At 48.0% G+C, this 18,238-nt stretch overlaps 1 protein-coding gene across 1 annotated transcript in view; it reads right to left on the reverse strand.

The window, feature by feature from the left end:
• The window catches only part of LOC146180502 (uncharacterized), a 31,607-nt gene that overhangs the window by 2,159 nt on the left and 11,210 nt on the right, over positions 1-18,238 (reverse strand). The window contains exon 2 of the mRNA XM_084577798.1: positions 4,560-4,682. Coding sequence (XP_084433924.1) covers positions 4,560-4,682 — 123 coding nt within the window. The remainder of the gene's footprint in view (positions 1-4,559; positions 4,683-18,238) is intronic.

An 18,238-nucleotide genomic window follows, 5' to 3' on the forward strand; every position in this document is an offset into this window, starting at 1 on the left:
GCGCCTACGAAAGCAGTAGTTTGTTAAGAGCTCGTGCATTATTTTAAGACCATGAATATATGTATACAACACTATTTCGCGTCTGACATTTCTGTAAAGCATATTGATCAAAAAATATGCGCGGCGCGTTTCAAGACGAACCCCCATGTCTGGGAGGCAAGTATGCCCAGATGCAATTTTTTGTTTGTGAACATCTTGTACCCCGTCCCAACATTGTGTTTCAAGGTAAAAAAAGAAAAACATTGCGAATGCTGGCGACGCTTATGAGCTATGTAAGGCAGTAATGATGTCGTCTAAACACGGTTCACTTTATAACTTGAGATGATAAAATGCAAAATAGTGGGCACGACGTCATTCCGGTCTGAAAACATCTATTATGGCTGAGTAGAGACGGTCAGTATTGAAATGATTGATCTATTTGGGTCGCGATACATGCATGTGATGAGCAAGTCATAAGCAAACATTTTGAGAGGCTTTATATTCCGACGGCCGTGCACGTGCTGCATGGTCTGCGCCGTACGAAAAAAAAAACAAACAAAGACGAGAGCACCGCACAGAGAGCGCCGAACGATATATTAGAACCATAAATATACCGCAGGAAAAAGAAAATAAACGAAAAAAAAATAGTTAACTAGCAAATATGCCCGTTGATGACCTTGTGCGAACCCACATAATTCAAAATAATTGTATGTCTCTAGGGACTTGTGCGCCTGACAGTCTCTGGAGTGAAGCGACTCGGAGAAAAAATCAAATACACTACAATGTTTGCCATGCCCAATAGTGGCAAAGAACCCGCGTCAGTCCAGAGGACTTCCCAATGTGTTTCAGGCATAGCAAATTGGCCCGGATGCACAACGCCGTCAATGTACAGCTTTTCATTGTAGCGTTGTTTATCTGATTTCGATAAGCCTTCACGTAGTCCGTCATTGCTGCAGCGCACACTACATTCCCTTGCAAGTACTGCAAGTCTGATGCTTTACGGGACTGTTGACAGCATCAGCCGATATTGTCGACCATAAACCCTGACTGCTCATTGGAGGGTCAAATTCTAAAGTTAAAGCTCAGCTACTTTGGTCATCTGATGAGAAGAGAGGAGTCGCTGGAGAAAAATTTGATGTTGGGAAAGGTTGAGGGTCACCGGAGAAGGGGTAGGCAGCGAACGCGATGGTTAGATGGCTTCCTCGAGGCACTGCAGATGAAGTTATGTGATGTTAGGAAGATAGTGAGAGACCGGAAAGCGTGGCGTGACATGGTCCATAGGGTCACGAAGAGTCGGACACGACTGAACGACTGAATTGAACTGACAGCATGATAAACTGACCGCAGACAGTTGCAGATGATCATTCACCACCGGCGCCGTCGCTAGCAGACGTTCCGGAGCTGGAGGCGGCCGCTCTGGGTATCGCCAGCTGCCGTCTGCTGCATTGCGCGATTCTCGTTCGGTCCATATTGTCGTATGGCGTTTGAAAACTGCTTTCTAAATGTAATTTTGTCTAGGATGCCTCACTTTACAGACAGGATTTACAAGGTAATTTAACCCTTGCGGAAGCATGTCACACTAAACAAAACTGCGCGATTCGCTACATGTGCCTTATGGTTGTGTGCGGATTCACAACATAGATTATTCGGGAATTTTAAAAATAGACTGCCTCCGCAATGGCGCATCATACTTTGTTATACACTTCTTCAAAGCGCTGGTCAACGTTTAACGACCGGCCACCGCTTCTGGTGCTCTGCGAAAGGAGAAAAATGTTGCGGCAAGTTGTGCTCACATGTGTTCCTAAGGGTCGACCTCCCAACACGCACCCCCAGGCGTTTCGCTGTATGTTAAAAATAGTTCGCCTCTGTGATGAGGTTTCATACTTTCACGATCTGTTCTAGAATGTTCGTAGTTACTCTGGACCGAATAACGACATCAAAGGTACCCCGTGAATTCAGAAAACTTCTTTGACATCTTTCGGTTCCATGTATTCCTACGGGCGCTAACCCTACGTTTCATCCCCAGTCGGCTGCGGCTCCACGAGCGCCCCCTTTGTTTGTAAACACGGTATTGGTCAATACATGCTTCATTGTATGAATCTAAATGAGGAGGCTGCTGGTAGGAATCATGTATAACTAGGATACATGTTAAATTTCCAATATACTTTTCTCGAACGTATCTGCCCGCTCATAATGAATGAGCGGGCAGATACGGGTAGAGGGGGAAGGCTCAGTTTGCAGGTCAAGCCAACGTTTCGACAATAGAACTTGTCTTCGTCTTAAGCTTAATACGAAGACAAGTCCACTTTTCAAAACATTGGTCGTCCTGCGAACTGAGAACCCCCCCCCCTCCCCCCTTCTCTTTCAGTGCTTTCTGTTCAGTGCTCTGTCATACCGTGTAACCATCTTCTTCCTCTCTTTCTACCTACCCCTCGTAGGGCGCTCTAAAAGGTCAGTTCTCCGAATCTGGCTGACGCTACACGCGATTGTTCATTGAGGGCTGTTTATGGAATGAAGAAGTGACAAATGCCCACTAGCAGCATGAATTGGAGCAATATCTTGACCTATTTACCGATAAATAAGGGCTTTAAGACTCCTGCGCACAGAAATATCAAGGCATGAGTATTAATTTTTTACTAAATGCATGCAACTAGAAACGGCTTTTATTCGTTATAAAACGCATCCGCATTGTGCGCAAATGAGTCAAATACGAGATTTCAACTCTTTTTCTGTATATTGGTTGATTGGACTATGAGAGATGGCGTTTTAGAGGGCTACGGAAATTTGGCCGACGTGGGTGCTTTAAGGTGCACTGACATCGCACAGCACACGGGATCCTGACTTTGCGCCTCCACCGCCGCTGCGGCCGCTGCAGCCGGGATTTGATCCCACATTTTTTAGCACAATAGACGAGCGCCCGAGCCACTGCACCACCACGGCGGAGCTTTCTGTATATGAACCGTATATAACTGAATATGCTGCTTCACCTTGTGATCGTTTCGTAGTTATCGTGAAAGGGTGCAGAAGAAAAAAAATCAATGAGTAGCTTGCTTTGCATCAATATGTTCATAGTGACGCCATTGCTGCTGGCCGTGATATGTATGTTTAGAGCGCACGTGTTTTACGCAAACATATTCAGTACTTGAGCAACACAGCTGGTCACTTTAAGCATGTAACCTTATATATGTGGGAATGGAGCCCAACAATAACTCACACAACCCATTGACAAGTTCCACTTGCAGCTCAAGATGCCACAGAACGTTCCACGTCCGCCGCAATGGCGGAGGGTGGCGGTGGCAAACACACTCGAGAATAAATAGCAAAGAATGTAAGCAGACACTGTCGTAGCTCAGTGGTAGAGCATTTAAAGCTAAATTTAAAGGTCGTGGGCTGAGATTCTACTGCAGGTATGAGGGTATTTTGTCTACACCCTAACCATGTGCTGCCACATATAATTACTACTTCACATTCGTAACCAAAAATGATCTCTTGAGCTTTTCTCTGCGTATTTGGCTGTTGACTCTTTTCTGGCGTGCTTCGTATCAAGTGCCCCTATTTTCACTGCATTTGTTGGTTGGTCGCCATGCAAATATAAGTTTCATGCGTCTTTATTGCATAATGACTCAGTGGCATATAATAGTTAAGTTTTCTGGTTAGGCTTTAAAGATGTTCATTGCTTCTTACGTAGAATCTCAAGGATGTTTGATTTTTAAGAATAATTGTTCGAAGGGTGGATCTGACCGTTTGCTAAAAAATGATAATAAAGTAAATCAGAAAGAGCTCAGCATTTCGGGGTCATATATACATGGATAATTTAGAAAGCTAAATGATATATCGCTAGTTATATCAGGTACTGGAATTGAAGGTTCATGTATGTGGAAGGCGAAACTTGGTCTGAAAATATCTTCACCTTTAATAATTCGACTTTGCATTAGAAGGAAATCGCTATTTCGCACTAGAACTACAGATAAATACGCTCTGACCGTGACCTTACTTTACACGATTTCAAAATTAGTTTGTTCAAATAATAATTTTAGTAATTTGATAATAATTTTGAATCGCAGATCGAGGCTTCTATAATTTGTCTTCATTACATTTTATTACTTTTACGAATAAAATATTTTACTCTTTATTGTGCTTTTTGTTTCGTTTTGTCTTGTGCAATTTCACACTATGTAGTAGACAGACTGCTCTAGAGTTATGGATAAATGTTTAAGAACCTTTCGCAAGCATCTGCCCATGCTACAAAAAAATATACCTGAACAATTCGTTTCACCATCTCTCTTTATTCACGAACGAAAGAGGCATGATTTTCATTTCCTTAAAGCACCGAACGTGTACTAGACCTCCTCTATGTCCTCCATTCCGTGCTAAGGTTGGATCACGTGATGTTATTTTTCTTGTATGAAGAAAGCAATATGACTAAAACAATAAATCGAACCACTGATAGCAAGCATATTCATTCACACTGCATCTATAAACATGCATACAATTTCATCTTGAACATAAATGCAAGTGTTTCGCAGCAGCTACTTGTATTTCAAGCGTGTTCAACAAAGCTAAACTTCTCTCCGCCTCACCTTCTTACAGAGAGCCACTTCATCGTCGTAGGCGAACATCTGGATGTCCGTGCCGTGGAAAGCCAGAACTGCATCCACCGCTGAGTTGTAGACATATTGGGGGTACCTTCGGCTCGTGCAGATCTGGGACAGAACAGTCGGTTTAGAATTTGCCTACTATGGTGTAAATGATCGAATGAATCATGGGCATGTTGGTGTCAATCATGTTTTACTTATATAACCTTACGTTCCGCTGGATCAGCAGCATCATTAAAGCGCCAAGCGGCGTGTGTGACGTCACGAGGCTACGTCACGCGGCAGACGCTGCCAACTCGGGCTTTTTATTTGATATGAGAAGGTGCGATTGGAATTGCAATTCTCAGAAGTCTTGGTCGAGTAACACGCCCTACTCATAAGTGACAGAAGCACGTCTGTACAGCTTAATAACCTATGGGGTTAGGGGTATTCATAACCACACAATTGAATATGTAGCGATTAGCAGATTGCATACCGGCGAACAAAGTTCTGCAATAGGCCCTCTTTATCTTAGATGAGGCCCTTAGAAGCGGTTATATATTTTTGTCTAATTTGTTTCTAGTTGTCATCCCTGTGCCAATTACGGCTCGTTCGGCGGAATGCGATTTCCTGCTGCTGATGTACTAAGGTCACGTCCGCTTCCTAACATTTTCAAAAACACGTTTTATTCGACATTCACATGGCATAAAAAATACAAAAGAGTAGCATTTTGAGTTTGGCTACGTTTAAGTACTCATAATTGTCTGAAGGGCACTTTTTAAAGAAACAATAGACGAACAGGCTCTGTAAGCAGCAAAGAGGGGAAAACAGAGAGCGAGAAAACACTCAATTTTAAACGTAGCCTTACCCCTACTCATCTTGCTTTTAACTAACGTTTTTGTTCGAATCAAATGTTTGACTCAGAAGAAAGTATTGTAAGGAATTTGTTTCAATTTTGAACATGGTTAACTGTAATAGCTAAAACGAAAGGGCCATCTGAGGCGTTTAAAACATCTGACCCCACCCAAGCTCGTTGACGCAGGCGATGGCCCTACGGGGTTGGGACAGTGAGTCAACGCCGCTCGCGGCGGGGGCTAGCCAGCCACCGAATTTTTATCTGTTGTAGGCTGTCATTGCACCCGCCACCGCTTCGGTGGTGGTGGACGACGGCCGTTGTTGCGGCGTCCGTCTTTCTCTCCTTCTTCTTTCTTTCTTTATTTTCTCTTCTGTCCGCACGAGGCAGTGGAGGAGCCAATAGCAGGCCCGTGCATTTTCTTTTCCTTCCTACAGCCACAACAACCACAACAACTCGTTGACACACGCCCGACTACTGTGCCGGAGTACCCCGGTTCGAACCCGACCTCGGCGGCTGCGTTTCGATGGAGGCGAAACGAAAAGTCGTCCGTGTGCTGTGCGATGTCAGCGCACGTTAAAGATCCCCAGGTGGTCGAAATGACTCCGTAGCCCTCCACTACGGCTCCTCTTTCTCTATTTCCTCTTTCACTCCCACCTTCCTCCCTTCCCTTACGGCGCGGTTGCGGTGTCCACAGCAAACAAGTGAGACAGTTACCGCGCCTTTCCCTTCCTATAAAGAAAATCAAAGACACAGGACTAGCATGCAGCTGATACGTCGCCAGCATCTAAAGTATTTTGGCTAAAGCCAAACAAATTCGGCAGGCAAAGGAAGGAGCACTGAGCCGGCACTCACAGCAACCGCCTCACTAGTCATGTGACTTAATAATGTTAATATTAATAATAATTTGTTTACAGGAAAGGCAAGGCGCAGTATCTGCCCCGCTTTTTCATGTGTACACCTCAACTGCGCCAATCGTTTGAGGCGCCAATCGGTAGAGGACAACTGCGCTCGGAAAGCGAGTCGGAAAGATAAACATGCCATGCTTATGTGTTGGAATGAAAACAGGCGAAGGCAACGAGCCGAATAGGTTTATCCAGGCAACCACACTAACCTGCCCTTGCAATCAATTTCAACCAAGGCTAACCAAGCTATACCTTAGCTTTCGCTACGTATATCCTGGCATAGCGCAGCTAAGCCACAGCCAATTTATTTTACGATGTCTAGACGGGCCTTCAGGATACGAGTGACAGATACTGCGCTTTTCCTTTCCTGTAAACCAATTATAGAACGCCGGTGAACTTTGATGCGTTCAACGAAACTCTGGTTGTGTTCGAGGAGTGGCACGCTATGTACCGTGTGTAGGAAGGACGCATAGGCTTTCGCATCTCTCCACTGCAAATTCTGCATTGCTTTCGATATTTGTTCTTTCTTCTCTATTTTCTCCTCTGTCAGCACGAGGCAGTGGAGGTGGCTCGGCTACAGAGCCAGTAGCAGGCCCGTTCATTTCCTTTTCCTTCTTCCTACAGTCGCAACACAGAAAGTTCGTGCGCGCCGAATAGGCTTCCTGTGAAACGCAGATGCGTCCGTGTTCAGTGCGATGATATGGATGGAGGCGAAATGTAAATGGTTTATAGACACGGATATATATATATATATATATATATATATATATATATATATATATATATATATATATATATATATATACAGCGATGTGTACGCTGCATTCAAAGAAATATATTGATTGGACTCGGTGTTTCGATCGGGGACCGATCTTTTTCAAGAGTACGTAATGTTTCTTCGTTGCTTCTTCTTTTATAGGGCTTGGCCGAACGGAAAGGCAATAAAAGTAAAAAATTGAATACGGATAGGGAGAAAGAGTGTAGAGCTTTTTGCCCACCTGTATTCAATTTCCAATTTTAGGAAGCGTGATCGAATCCCAGCCTCGGCGGCCGCTTTTCGGTGGAGGAAAACAGCAAGGCGCTCGTGTGCTGCGCGATGCGAGTGCACGTTAAAGAACCCCAGGTGATCGAAATTTCTGGAATCCGCCACTACGGCATCTCTCATAGCCCGAGTTGCTTTGGGACGTTAAACCCCTCAAACCAAACCAAACCAAACTTTTGAGTGTATTTGTTTTTTACTTCTATTATCTTTTCGCTTGCCCAAGCTCTATAAAAGGGGAAGCAGCAACGAAGAGAAATTATTCAAGAAAAAGATCGGTCTTGGGTCACAGGAGTCATTTCAGCGTGGTTGTTGTTGTGGCTGTAGGAATTAAGAAAAGAATACGGTGTAAAACGAAAGAAATTGTATCGTGCATTGTGTGACATTAGGTTCCCTGTGGCTTTGTACAGGGCCTTGTACGATGGAGGCCCAGGTGCAGATGTTTTAATAAGGGTAAAAGAATGCAGGTGACGCCAGAAGCAAAAACCTTCTTTTTTAAATTGTGTGCTACATTGCACACCGGGACGCGTATTTGGGTTTGCTCGGTACGGTGGCTCCGCAAGGGACAAAACGACAGAAGAGACGAAGAAAGCGGGCTGTTCCGACTAGCATCTACCGCCCCCAGGAGCCGAGCAGCCTAGCGATTAGCGGCGCATGCTTTTTCAATGGGCGTCATGTTGGACGCGGCACTAGCTTGAGAAAGCCTATACTACTGCTACTACTGTTACTACTACTACTACTACTACTACTACTACTACTACTACTACTACTACTACTACTACTACTATTATTATTATTATTATTAGTAGTAGTAGTAGTAGTAGTAGTAGTAGTAGTAGTAGTAGTAGTAGTAGTGGTAATAATAATAATAATAATAATAATAATAATAATAATAATAGTAGTAGTAGTAGCAGTAGTAGTAGTAGTACAGAGGAAGACTCGTTTCACTAAGTTGGCACTGAATTGTCTGTAGGTAACGGCCAAATTAACTGGCTAAATATCTTCCCAGTTTTAATTATTAATGATAATAATATTAATTGGTTCACAGGAAGGGAAAGGCGCAGTATCTGTCACACGCGTGTCTGTGGACACCTTCTTCCCTTGGTGTTCACAGACACGTGTGACAGATACTGCGCCTTTCCCTTCCTGTGAACCAATCATTATTATTATTAATAATTAAAACTGTGAAGATAATATTTAGCCAGTTCATTCGGCCGCTAACTAGACAATTTAGTGCCAACTTCGTGAAACGAGTCTTCCTCTATATTACTACTACTACTAATGATAATAATAATATTATTAATATTAATTAGCAGAAAATAATACTGTGTATTATTATTATTTAGTAGTAGTAGTAGTAGTAGTAGTAGTAGTAGTAGTAATTGTATTATAGGCTCTCTCAAGCTAGTGCTGCGTCCAACGAGACGCCCAATGAAAAAGCATGCGCCGCTAATCGCTAGGCTGCTTGGCTCCTGGGGGCGGTAGATGCTAGTCGGAACAGCCCGCTTTCTTCGTCTCTTATGTCGTTTTGTCCCTTGCGGAGCCACCGTACCGAGCAAACCCAAATACGCCACCGGGACATTGCTGGTGAAAACATTTTCAGAGAAAAAGCGACTATTCATACCCTGGGGATGACACCTATTAATATGCAGGAAGCCAGAAACCATAGACCATGTTTTTTTACACTGTTGGGAAGGAGTATATTTTTGCGAGGTTTTGCACAGAACGCTAAGGAAAAAATTTACGCTAGACCCGCATGGTATTCGGTACTTATGCGTAGAAAGTGAGGATGGGGTACCTTTTGATTTAATTATGCTCATGGACCTCCACTGTATATGGCGCTCAAGCATGGCGGGTTACCATTGCGATTAAGATGCAGGGCCTGCCAGAATTTATTTTCGGCAAGCATGTACAGGTTTTTGGCAATCCAGAAAGCTGCAGCAGACCCTCCCGAGTGGCTCTCAAGGCTAGAGCCTTTGTTGTGTATGCGTGAATTTTAGTGTGTCATATGTAAATAGCGTATGTAAATATCATTTCAGTGAGTTTTGCTGATTTTGTTCTCGTGCTAAGACCAGACAATAAATAAAAAAAGAAAAAAAAACACGGACCAGCTACTGGCTCTGTAGCTGAGCCACCTCCGCCGCCTCGTGCGGACGGCATGTGCGGCGCGCGTCTTTCTCTCCCTCTTTTTTCTTTCTTTTCTATTTTCTCTCCTGTCCTCACGAGGCAGCGGAAGTGGTTCAGCTACACAGCCATTAGCAGGCCAATGCATTTTCTTTTTCTTCTTCCTACAGCCACAACAACAGCAACAGCAGAAGATAGAAAAGAAAGAAAAAAAAAAGAGAGAGAAAGACACGCGCCGCAACAGCCGTCGTCCACCACCTAAGCGGTGGCGGGTGCAGCGACGGCCTACAACAGATAAATATTCTGTGGCTGGAGGAGGAGGAGGAGGAAAAACTATTTAGCCCTATATTATTTGGCGGTTTTTGGACGTCTTCAGAGATGTCTGCTTGTTGTATCCACAAGAGCCTTCTCCGTCGACTTCGTCCACTTTTTCACAGTGGTCGGTTGCCATCAGTCCAGGGCTCCGCTGGCTGCTGCCGCCCGTTGGGCTCGCTGTACCAGACCTTGCTGGTCTTCGCAGCGGTCGCTGGACAGCAGAGTCTCCCATTCCTCCGCACTCAGGTTTCGAATTTTGGGGACCACATCTGATGGAGGCGAAACGAAGAGGCGTCCGTGTGCTGTGCCATGTCAGCGCACGTTAAAGATCCCCAGGTGGTCGAAATTACTCCGTAGCCCTCCACTACGGCTCCTCTTTCTCTCTTTCCACTTTAATTCCCACCTTCCTCCCTTCCCTTACGGCGCGGTTCGGGTGTCCACAGAGCAAGTGTGACAGTTACTGCGCCTTTCCCTTCCTGTGAACCAATTTAACTTAACCACATCTATGTTTTGACATGCCCATGTGATGTGATATAGTGTTGGTTTTTCATCGCACCACGGACATCTGTCAGCGTATATGGTAGGGTGCATTTTGTTTAGTATGTGTAGGTTTCGGTATGAACCCTTCTGTAATTGTCTCCATATGACAGTTTCCTCTCTGGTGAGAGAACTGTGCGGTGGGGGATATCGCATTCTTCTTCCTTTATAGTTTTCTAGTATGGCCGAGTATGCCTTCGGTGCTGGCAAAAGTTCCGCGGACTCGTCGGATGCTCGGAAAGTAGTGTATGCTCGAGCTATCCTGTCAGCCTCTTGGTTCCCTGCCACCCCCATGTGCCCCGGTACCCATATAATTTTGTGTCTGGTCTTGTTTTCTTCGTGGTTTTTAATTCTGTCGCTCGCTTCGAGGAGTATACGAAGCGCGTGACGACCAATCCTACCATTCATGAAATTTCGACAGGCTGTTTGAGATTCCGTGAGTATCGTTAGCGACCGCCCAGCTCTATAGCCCTCCGCCACCGCTAGAGAAATGGCTACTTCCTCGGCCTCTGCTGCTGTGCAGTGTCGGATAGAGGCGCTGGTCACTTCGCGTAGAGACGAATTGACCACCGTGGCCACTGCAATTTTGTTCTGTCCTCCTCTCGAGGACGCGTCTGCATACACAGTCGTGTATTGAGGAGCGTATGTTTTTTGAATAAAATCGGCCCTTGCTTCTCTTCTACCTTGGTGGAGGTTAGGGTCCATGTTTCTCGGGATTGGAGCTACCTTGAGGGACTTGCTAAGTTCGTCGGGGATCGTTACCGTCCTCGCTATTTCTCGCATCTGCTCACAGTATCCGAGTCTCTGTAAGAGCGCTCTTCCAGTCGTTGTCTGCAGCAGCCTGAGTTTTTGCGACTCAAGCTGCGCCTCGCGTAGTTCTTCGAATGTGTTTTGCAATCCAAGCGCCATGAGCTTTTCTGTAGACGTGTTGCGCGGTAATCGGAGCGCCGTCTTATACGCTTTGCGTAGCAGGGCATCCGCTTGTTGTATTTCACTCTTGTTGAGGCACTGGTAGGGCAGGCTGTACATATTTCGGCTCACTACCAGGTTTCTAACTAGTTTTAGTGTGTCCTCTTCGCGCATGCCATGCCGCCTGTTGGTGATGCGGGTGATCATGCGTGTCACTTGTAGCGTTGTTGTTTTGAGCATGGTAAAAGTGTGACTACTGCGTTGGTTCGATTGAACCCACATACCTAATATTCTTATTGTTGTCTTTTCAGGGATGGGCATTCCTTCCAGGTAGATGTTGAGTTTCAGGTTCTCACTGGTTGGGACGGTCCGGTTTTGTTTGCCTCTCCACACTCGAAGCAGTCCCGATTTCTCGGTCGAGCATGCGAGTCCTCTTTCTCTGAGATATTTCTGTACACAGGAGGCCGCTTCCTGTAGTTTTTCTTCCTTCTCCCCGAGGGAACCGGTGTTCGTCCAGACTTATGTCGTCTGCATACATGGCGTGCCTGATGCCTTCGATCTTCTCTAGTTTTCGTGCTAGACCTATCATAGCTATATTGAAGAGGATAGGTGACATGACTGATCCTTGTGGTGTTCCTTTGTTTGGCGCGTGAATTGCAGCAAGCGGAGTTGACCTACCGTCTCAGCCTCGTAGGGCCCATGCACAGCTACCCTTCACCACCTCCACTTCCCCCTAATTTCAGCGCACGTTATCCCCAGGTGGTCGGAATTACCGTAGCCCTCCACTATGGCTCCCCTTTCTTTCTACTTTCACTCCCACCTCCCTCCCTGCCCTTATGGCGCAGTTCAGGTGTCCACAGAGCAAGTGTGACAGTGCGCCTTTCCCTTCCTGCGAACCAGTCATTATTATTTATCACAGGAAGGGAGAAGCGCAGTATCGGTCACACTTGTTTTTGTGGACGCCTGAATCGCGCCGTAAGTTGTTGTGGCTGTAGGAAGAAGGAAAAGAAAAGGCACGGGCCTGCTACTGGCTCTGTAGCTGAGCCACCTCCGCTGCCTCGTGCGTACAGAGAAAATAAAGAGAGGAAAAAGAAGCTTAGGGGAATGTAGGAAGGCGGAAGAGAAAGTGAACGGAGACGATGAGCCGTAGTGTAGGGCTCTGGAATAATATCTATCGCTTGCGGACATTGTTCGTTGATTTGCAGGAAAGGGAAGACAATCTTTGTAACATTTCTTTGCATAGAAACAGGCCGACGCAACAATTATGCGTTGGTAGAAAGAAATAAAAAAAATTACCGACGATTACGTTACTTCCTAATGCGAAATTTGAGCGCAGCAAATAAATAAATTGGTTCACAGGAAGGGAAAAGGCGCAGTAACTGTCACACTTGCTCTGTGGACACCCGAACCGCGTCGTAAGGGAAGGGAGGAAGGTGGGAATGAAAGTGGAAAGAGAGAAAGAGGAGCCGTAGTGGAGGGCTACGGAGTAATTTCGACCACCTGGGGATCTTTAACGTGCGCTGACATCGCACAGCACACGACGCCTCTTCGTTTCGCCTCCATCGAAACGCAGCCGCCGTGGTCGGGTTCGAACCCGGGAACTCCGGCACAGTAGTCGGGCGTCTTACCACTGCACCACCCCGGCGGGGCGCAGCAAATAAGCTGTTTCACCTTTTCGATAGATTGAGGCAAAGAAATCAAGCAACACATGTATGCGCTATCACAGATTTTTTTTTTTTATTTTTCACACGTATTCCTTTAACAAAGACTCCCTTCTCGGCGGCGGCGATGAGCTTCTGCTTCAGCCTCACTTACACCTGGTTGCTCTCGACGGTGGCGATGAGCCTCCGTTTCGGCGGTGCGAACGGCAGGGTCTTCTAGACGGCGGCGATGAGCTTCTGCTTCAGCCTCGCTTACTGCTCTGGATTCTGGCGGCGACGGCGCTGGGCCTCTGCTCTGGCAGCTCGTTTAGCAGCAGCAGCAGCAGACGGAGGACTTCCACCGGTCGTCTCGCTCATGACTCAGAAAGAACTGGCAGATAATTTCGCAGTGGCGAACGGCAGCGGCAATTTCGGCTCGGGCGGTGCACATATACAGATTCGCCGCCACCAATCTGGCTCTCTGATTGCCACCGCACAGGGGTTGCATTGGAGGAGGAGCGAAGAAAGGAATTAAGTTCGAGCCGGCGCTTTGACAACCGGAGACTCGCAGGAAGAGGGGGGAGGGGGCGGAGTGTACACCCAGCGGCAAACGATGGGGGCATGAGCGCGCGCAGCAAGCGGACAACGCGATAAAGGGAAGAGGGAAGAGATAGCAGCGACTGACTGATGCTGCTGATGCCGATAGTGAGTCAACACCAGCTGCGGAGTTGGTTTCAGGGACAACGCCGCCGATGCCGACGCAAACAATATGATACCCTCGCTTCCGCAGCGCCAAGAACCAGGTCCAGCCGTGGGAAGGTGGTCACGTATTCGTCGATGCGCCGGGGCCTACGTGAAATAACCGGCGCGTCGGCAACTGAAGAGCACCCTATCCGCCACACAGGAACAGGGGGGGGGGGGACCCTCCCCTCCTCTTTCTGCATGGCGGCGACGGTGTTCTATGCAGTCACGTTATCTTGACTCTCTAGCGGCGTCAGCGGCATCCAGCGGTATCAGTCGGTCGCTGCTAGCGCTGGGGGGATGAAAGGGGGGCGGAGCTGGTTACGAGGCCGACGACGACGCGAAACCCAGGAACGGACGCCAAAGAGCTGCGCTCTAAAACTTCGCAGTATGTGTCACATTTTTTGTGCACGCCTGAATAGCATAGAAGCTGCTTATCCTCCTGATACTGAAGGTCCAATGAAAGTCAAGGCTGCTGGGTGAAGAGTGGCTGTTCCTGGCCCTACGGGGCTGGGACGGTAGGTCAACGCCGCTTGCGGCGGGGGCTAGCCAGCCACCGAATTTTTATTTCTTGTGAGCCGTTACTGCACCCGCCACCTCTTAGGTGGTGAACGACGGCTGTTGTGGCGCGCCATTTTATCCCCCTCTTTGGGGGAGAAAGGGCCATGCACAGCCACCCTTCACCACCTCCACTTCCCCCTAATTTCAGCGCACATTAAGATCCCCAGGTGGTCGGAATTACTCCGTAGCCCTCCACTATAGCTCCCCTTCCTCTCTTTCTACTTTCACTCATACTTCCCTCCCTTCCCTTATGGCACGGTTCAGGTGTCCACAGAGCAAGTGTGACAGTGCGCCTTCTCTTCCTGCGAACCAGTTACTTTTCACAGCAAGGGAGAAGCGCAGTGGTCATACTTGTTTTTGTGGACGCCTGAATCGCGCCGTAAGTTGTTGTGGCTGTAGGAAGAAGGAAAAGAAAAGGCACGGCCTGCTACTGGCTCTGTAGCTGAGCCGCCTCCGCTGCCTCATGCGTACAGAAGAGAAAATAGAGAAGAAAGGAAAACGAAGATTAGGGGAATGTAGGACGGCGGTAGAGAAAGTGAACGGAGACGACGAGCCGTAGTGGTGGGCTCTGGAATAATATTGTTACGCCCTTAGTGTCGCGACTGAGAAGTTCTAGTCGGTTCAGTACGCTAGCTACACACGGCTAGCGGGAACGACACAAGTGCCACAAGACAAAGGTCGAACGAGCGCGCACACTTCTTCCTCTTCCTTCTTTCTTCATCCGTGCTCGGTTTGAGGACAAGTCCGCAACATTTCCCCCGTCGCAGGCGAAGCCCTCCGGGAGAGTCAATCGTCAGCACGAGGACGACAGGGTTTCGGACGCGCGACGTGGGCAAGCTCAGTTCGTGAAGAACGTCGGCCACTTTTGGTAAGGCGCGCAATCCGATAGGTGAGGTCACTAATTGCCTGGAGGATAACATAGGGACTGATATAGTGCGCGAGCAGTTTCTGACTTAAGCCACGCTTCCTTATTGGACGATAAAGCCAGACCATATCTCCAGGGAGGTAGGTGACGTGGCGATGGTGGTCGTCGTAGCGGGATTTCGAGCGCTTTTGTGAGGCGAGAGTTCTCAGGCGGCTTATCCGGCGGGCTTCTTCAGCCCGGCAGAGGATCTCAGCAATCTCAGGTTCGTCGTCTGTGGAGAACGGGAGGATGGTGTCGAGGATCTGTCGAGGAGACCGGGCATAGACGAGAAAGAATGGACTGTAACTTGTTGTTTCCTGTTGGGCGGTATTGTATGCGTATGTTATAAATGGTAGCACAGTTTTCCAGTCCTTGTGATCGGCGGCGACGTACATTGAAAGCATGTTGGTGAGTGTCCAGTTGGTTCACTTGGTCAACCCATTTGTTTGCGGATGATACGGGTAGAATGTCGGAAATGCGTTTGGCACAAACGAAGGAGTTCTTCGACAACATCAGCGGTGAACTGACGCCCTCGGTCGCTGATCAACGCTCGGGGAAGCCCATGGCGCAGTATAACAAAGTGCAGCTGGAAGAGGGAGACCTGGTGTGCAGTAGCCGATGGAAGGGCTGCCGTCTCATAGTAATGAGTGTGGTAATCAGTGCAGATGACGATCCAGCGGTTGCAAGAATGAGACTTGGGAAAGGGTCCCAAGAGGTCTACCCCGACTTTCTCAAAAGGGGATCTTGGAGGCGTCACCGGATGAAGAAGACCAGGAAGAGTGCCGGCGGGGCGTTTGTGACTCGCACACTGAGCACAGCTAGCCACATACTTCAGGGGTTTCACGCATCCGGGGCCAGTAGAAACGATCTTGGATGCGATAGAGTGTCCGCGCAGATCTCAGGTGTCCCGAAGTGGGGTCGTTGTGCATAACGCGCAAAACAAAGGAGCGTAGGCTGACGGGCACCACCAGAAGGTAGCGGAGAGCAGTGGGAGATGAGATACATGCACAGGAATCCAACAGCCACTTAAACTGCGTCTCTCATAGCCTGAGTTGCTTTGGGACGTTAAACCCCACGAACCAGCCACTTAAACCAGCGAAGGCATTGGGCAATGTGTTTCACTTGCGGTGTTCATTGATGTGTGTCACAGAATAGGCGGCATCCATTATTTGACCATGCTGCAATTTTTGCACACTCTGAAGCGTTCTGTAAGCCTGATATGTTCACGGGACCTGTGTATGTGGGTGGTGGTGGTAAGAACATTTCTTTACACAAGGGCCAGGAGGTATGTTTGGATCGGCTTATAAGGGACCGGTCCTTACAAGCACTAGGTGGAGGTCCCTAGTTGGGGACCCCAGTGGCGGTTGCTGCCGCTCGGGCGCGTCTGACTAAGGCTTGTTGGGCCTGTAAGTCGTGGCAGCCGAGCAGGACCGCCTCCCAGTTCTCCCGGGTTGGGTTGGGGATGGGGGGAATAGCCGGGTTGGAGGGGCAGGCCCACACCATGTGATAGATGTCAGAAAACACCGCTCCACAGTGTGGGCAGCTGCCACTAAAGGAGGGGTCAAAATGTTTTAGGGCTGCCGTGCACAGCAATGTATTGGTGAAAAGGCGGAGAAGGAGCCGCTCATCCGCCTTTTTGAGACCTTTACATGAGCTGGGGTAAAGGCGATGACAATTTTGATAGTATTTCGTGATATCATTGAAGGTGCAGGCCGGATTAAAATTGGGTTCCTGATCGGGTAGGGAGGATAAAACAGCCCGGTGAGAGAGAGCGCGGGTGGCTGCGTCTGCTGCCTCGTTTCCTGCGAAACCCTGATGAGCAAGGACACATATAAGGTAGCGGTGTGCGGGGTCCGTATCCCGTATGCAATTTAAGTAAATTTTATAGGCTAGTAAGGGAGTCCAGCCTTGTCTGACGTTCCGACAGGCTCCTCGCGAGTCGGTAATTATGTATTTTGAGTCGGAATGAGAGGCCGCGAGAGCAATCGTCACCTCTTTTGCGTGTGTTGTGCTGTGGGCTCTGAAGGTGAGACCGTTAACCGTTTTGCTGTTGTGAACTACAGCGGCCGTGTACCATCCCCCGTAGTGAGGGCCGGTGGCGTCCACGTAGTATACACCTGTTTTGTTGCCATAATGTCGGGCTAGCGCTTCCGCTCGTGCCAGGCGCCGACCATTATGATCTTCGTGTGACATATTCGATGGCAGAGGTCGCACGCAGAGGGCGCGTCTCCACAATTCTGGGATGCGAAACCTGTCTTCCATGAGTGTGGTGTGTTGGATATGGAGTCGAGCAAGAAGGCGGCGACCCGACTCCGTTTGCGACAAACGCGTGTACTGTTTTGTAAGGTGCGCCTCCCGGAGCTCCCGGAAAGTATTCACCACCCCAAGGGCCATAAAACGGCTGTTTGAAGTAGTGATGGGGAGGCCCAGGGCACGCTTGACAATTTTTCGAAGAATAACCTCAAGGGCATCCTCCTCTAGCTTGATTCCGTAGGTGGAGATAAGGTGTCGAATATAGAATCCGACTAGTCACGAAGGCATTTGCCAGCCGCAAGGCATCCTTACTTCGCAACCCCCCGCGTTTGTTTGAAACCCGGCGGACCATGCGGCCCACCTGGTCCCCCACCTTACGGAGTTTGGCCAATGTAGTGTCTGACCGTCTGATGGAGTGTTTGTGTATGTAGAGTCCGAGTACCCGTATCTTGTCAGCTTCGTGTATGGGACCACTGTCTAAAGAGTGATTCGAGTTGTGCACTTTCGCGAGGGGCGGAGGTGCACAAACTCTGATTTTTGTGGGGAACGCTGAAGACCACAGCGGCGGGCGTAGCGGTCTACTATCGTCGCCGCTGTTTGCAGGCTGGTTTCAATGTCCCTGATACTGCCATGCGCGGCCCACAGGGTGATGTCATCGGCATACAGGGCGGGCTGCACATCTTTTATTTATTTTATTTACCAAATACTGCAGGCCCTAACTGGGCCCTAGCAGGAGGGGCGAAAAGAATACAATGCAATAAAATATGAATTCATCAAAACTAACATACTAAACACAAGTGACAAGCAAATTACGATAAGACATGTTGAACACTAACAAGAAAATATACACCAATATGAAACACGACTATGGTTAGTACGCCAGCAATTTATCAATAGATTCAAT

Source organism: Amblyomma maculatum, chromosome 8 (assembly GCF_055883805.1).
Source record: "Amblyomma maculatum isolate TAMU_Amacu chromosome 8, ASM5588380v1, whole genome shotgun sequence".
Classification (NCBI taxonomy): domain Eukaryota; kingdom Metazoa; phylum Arthropoda; class Arachnida; order Ixodida; family Ixodidae; genus Amblyomma; species Amblyomma maculatum.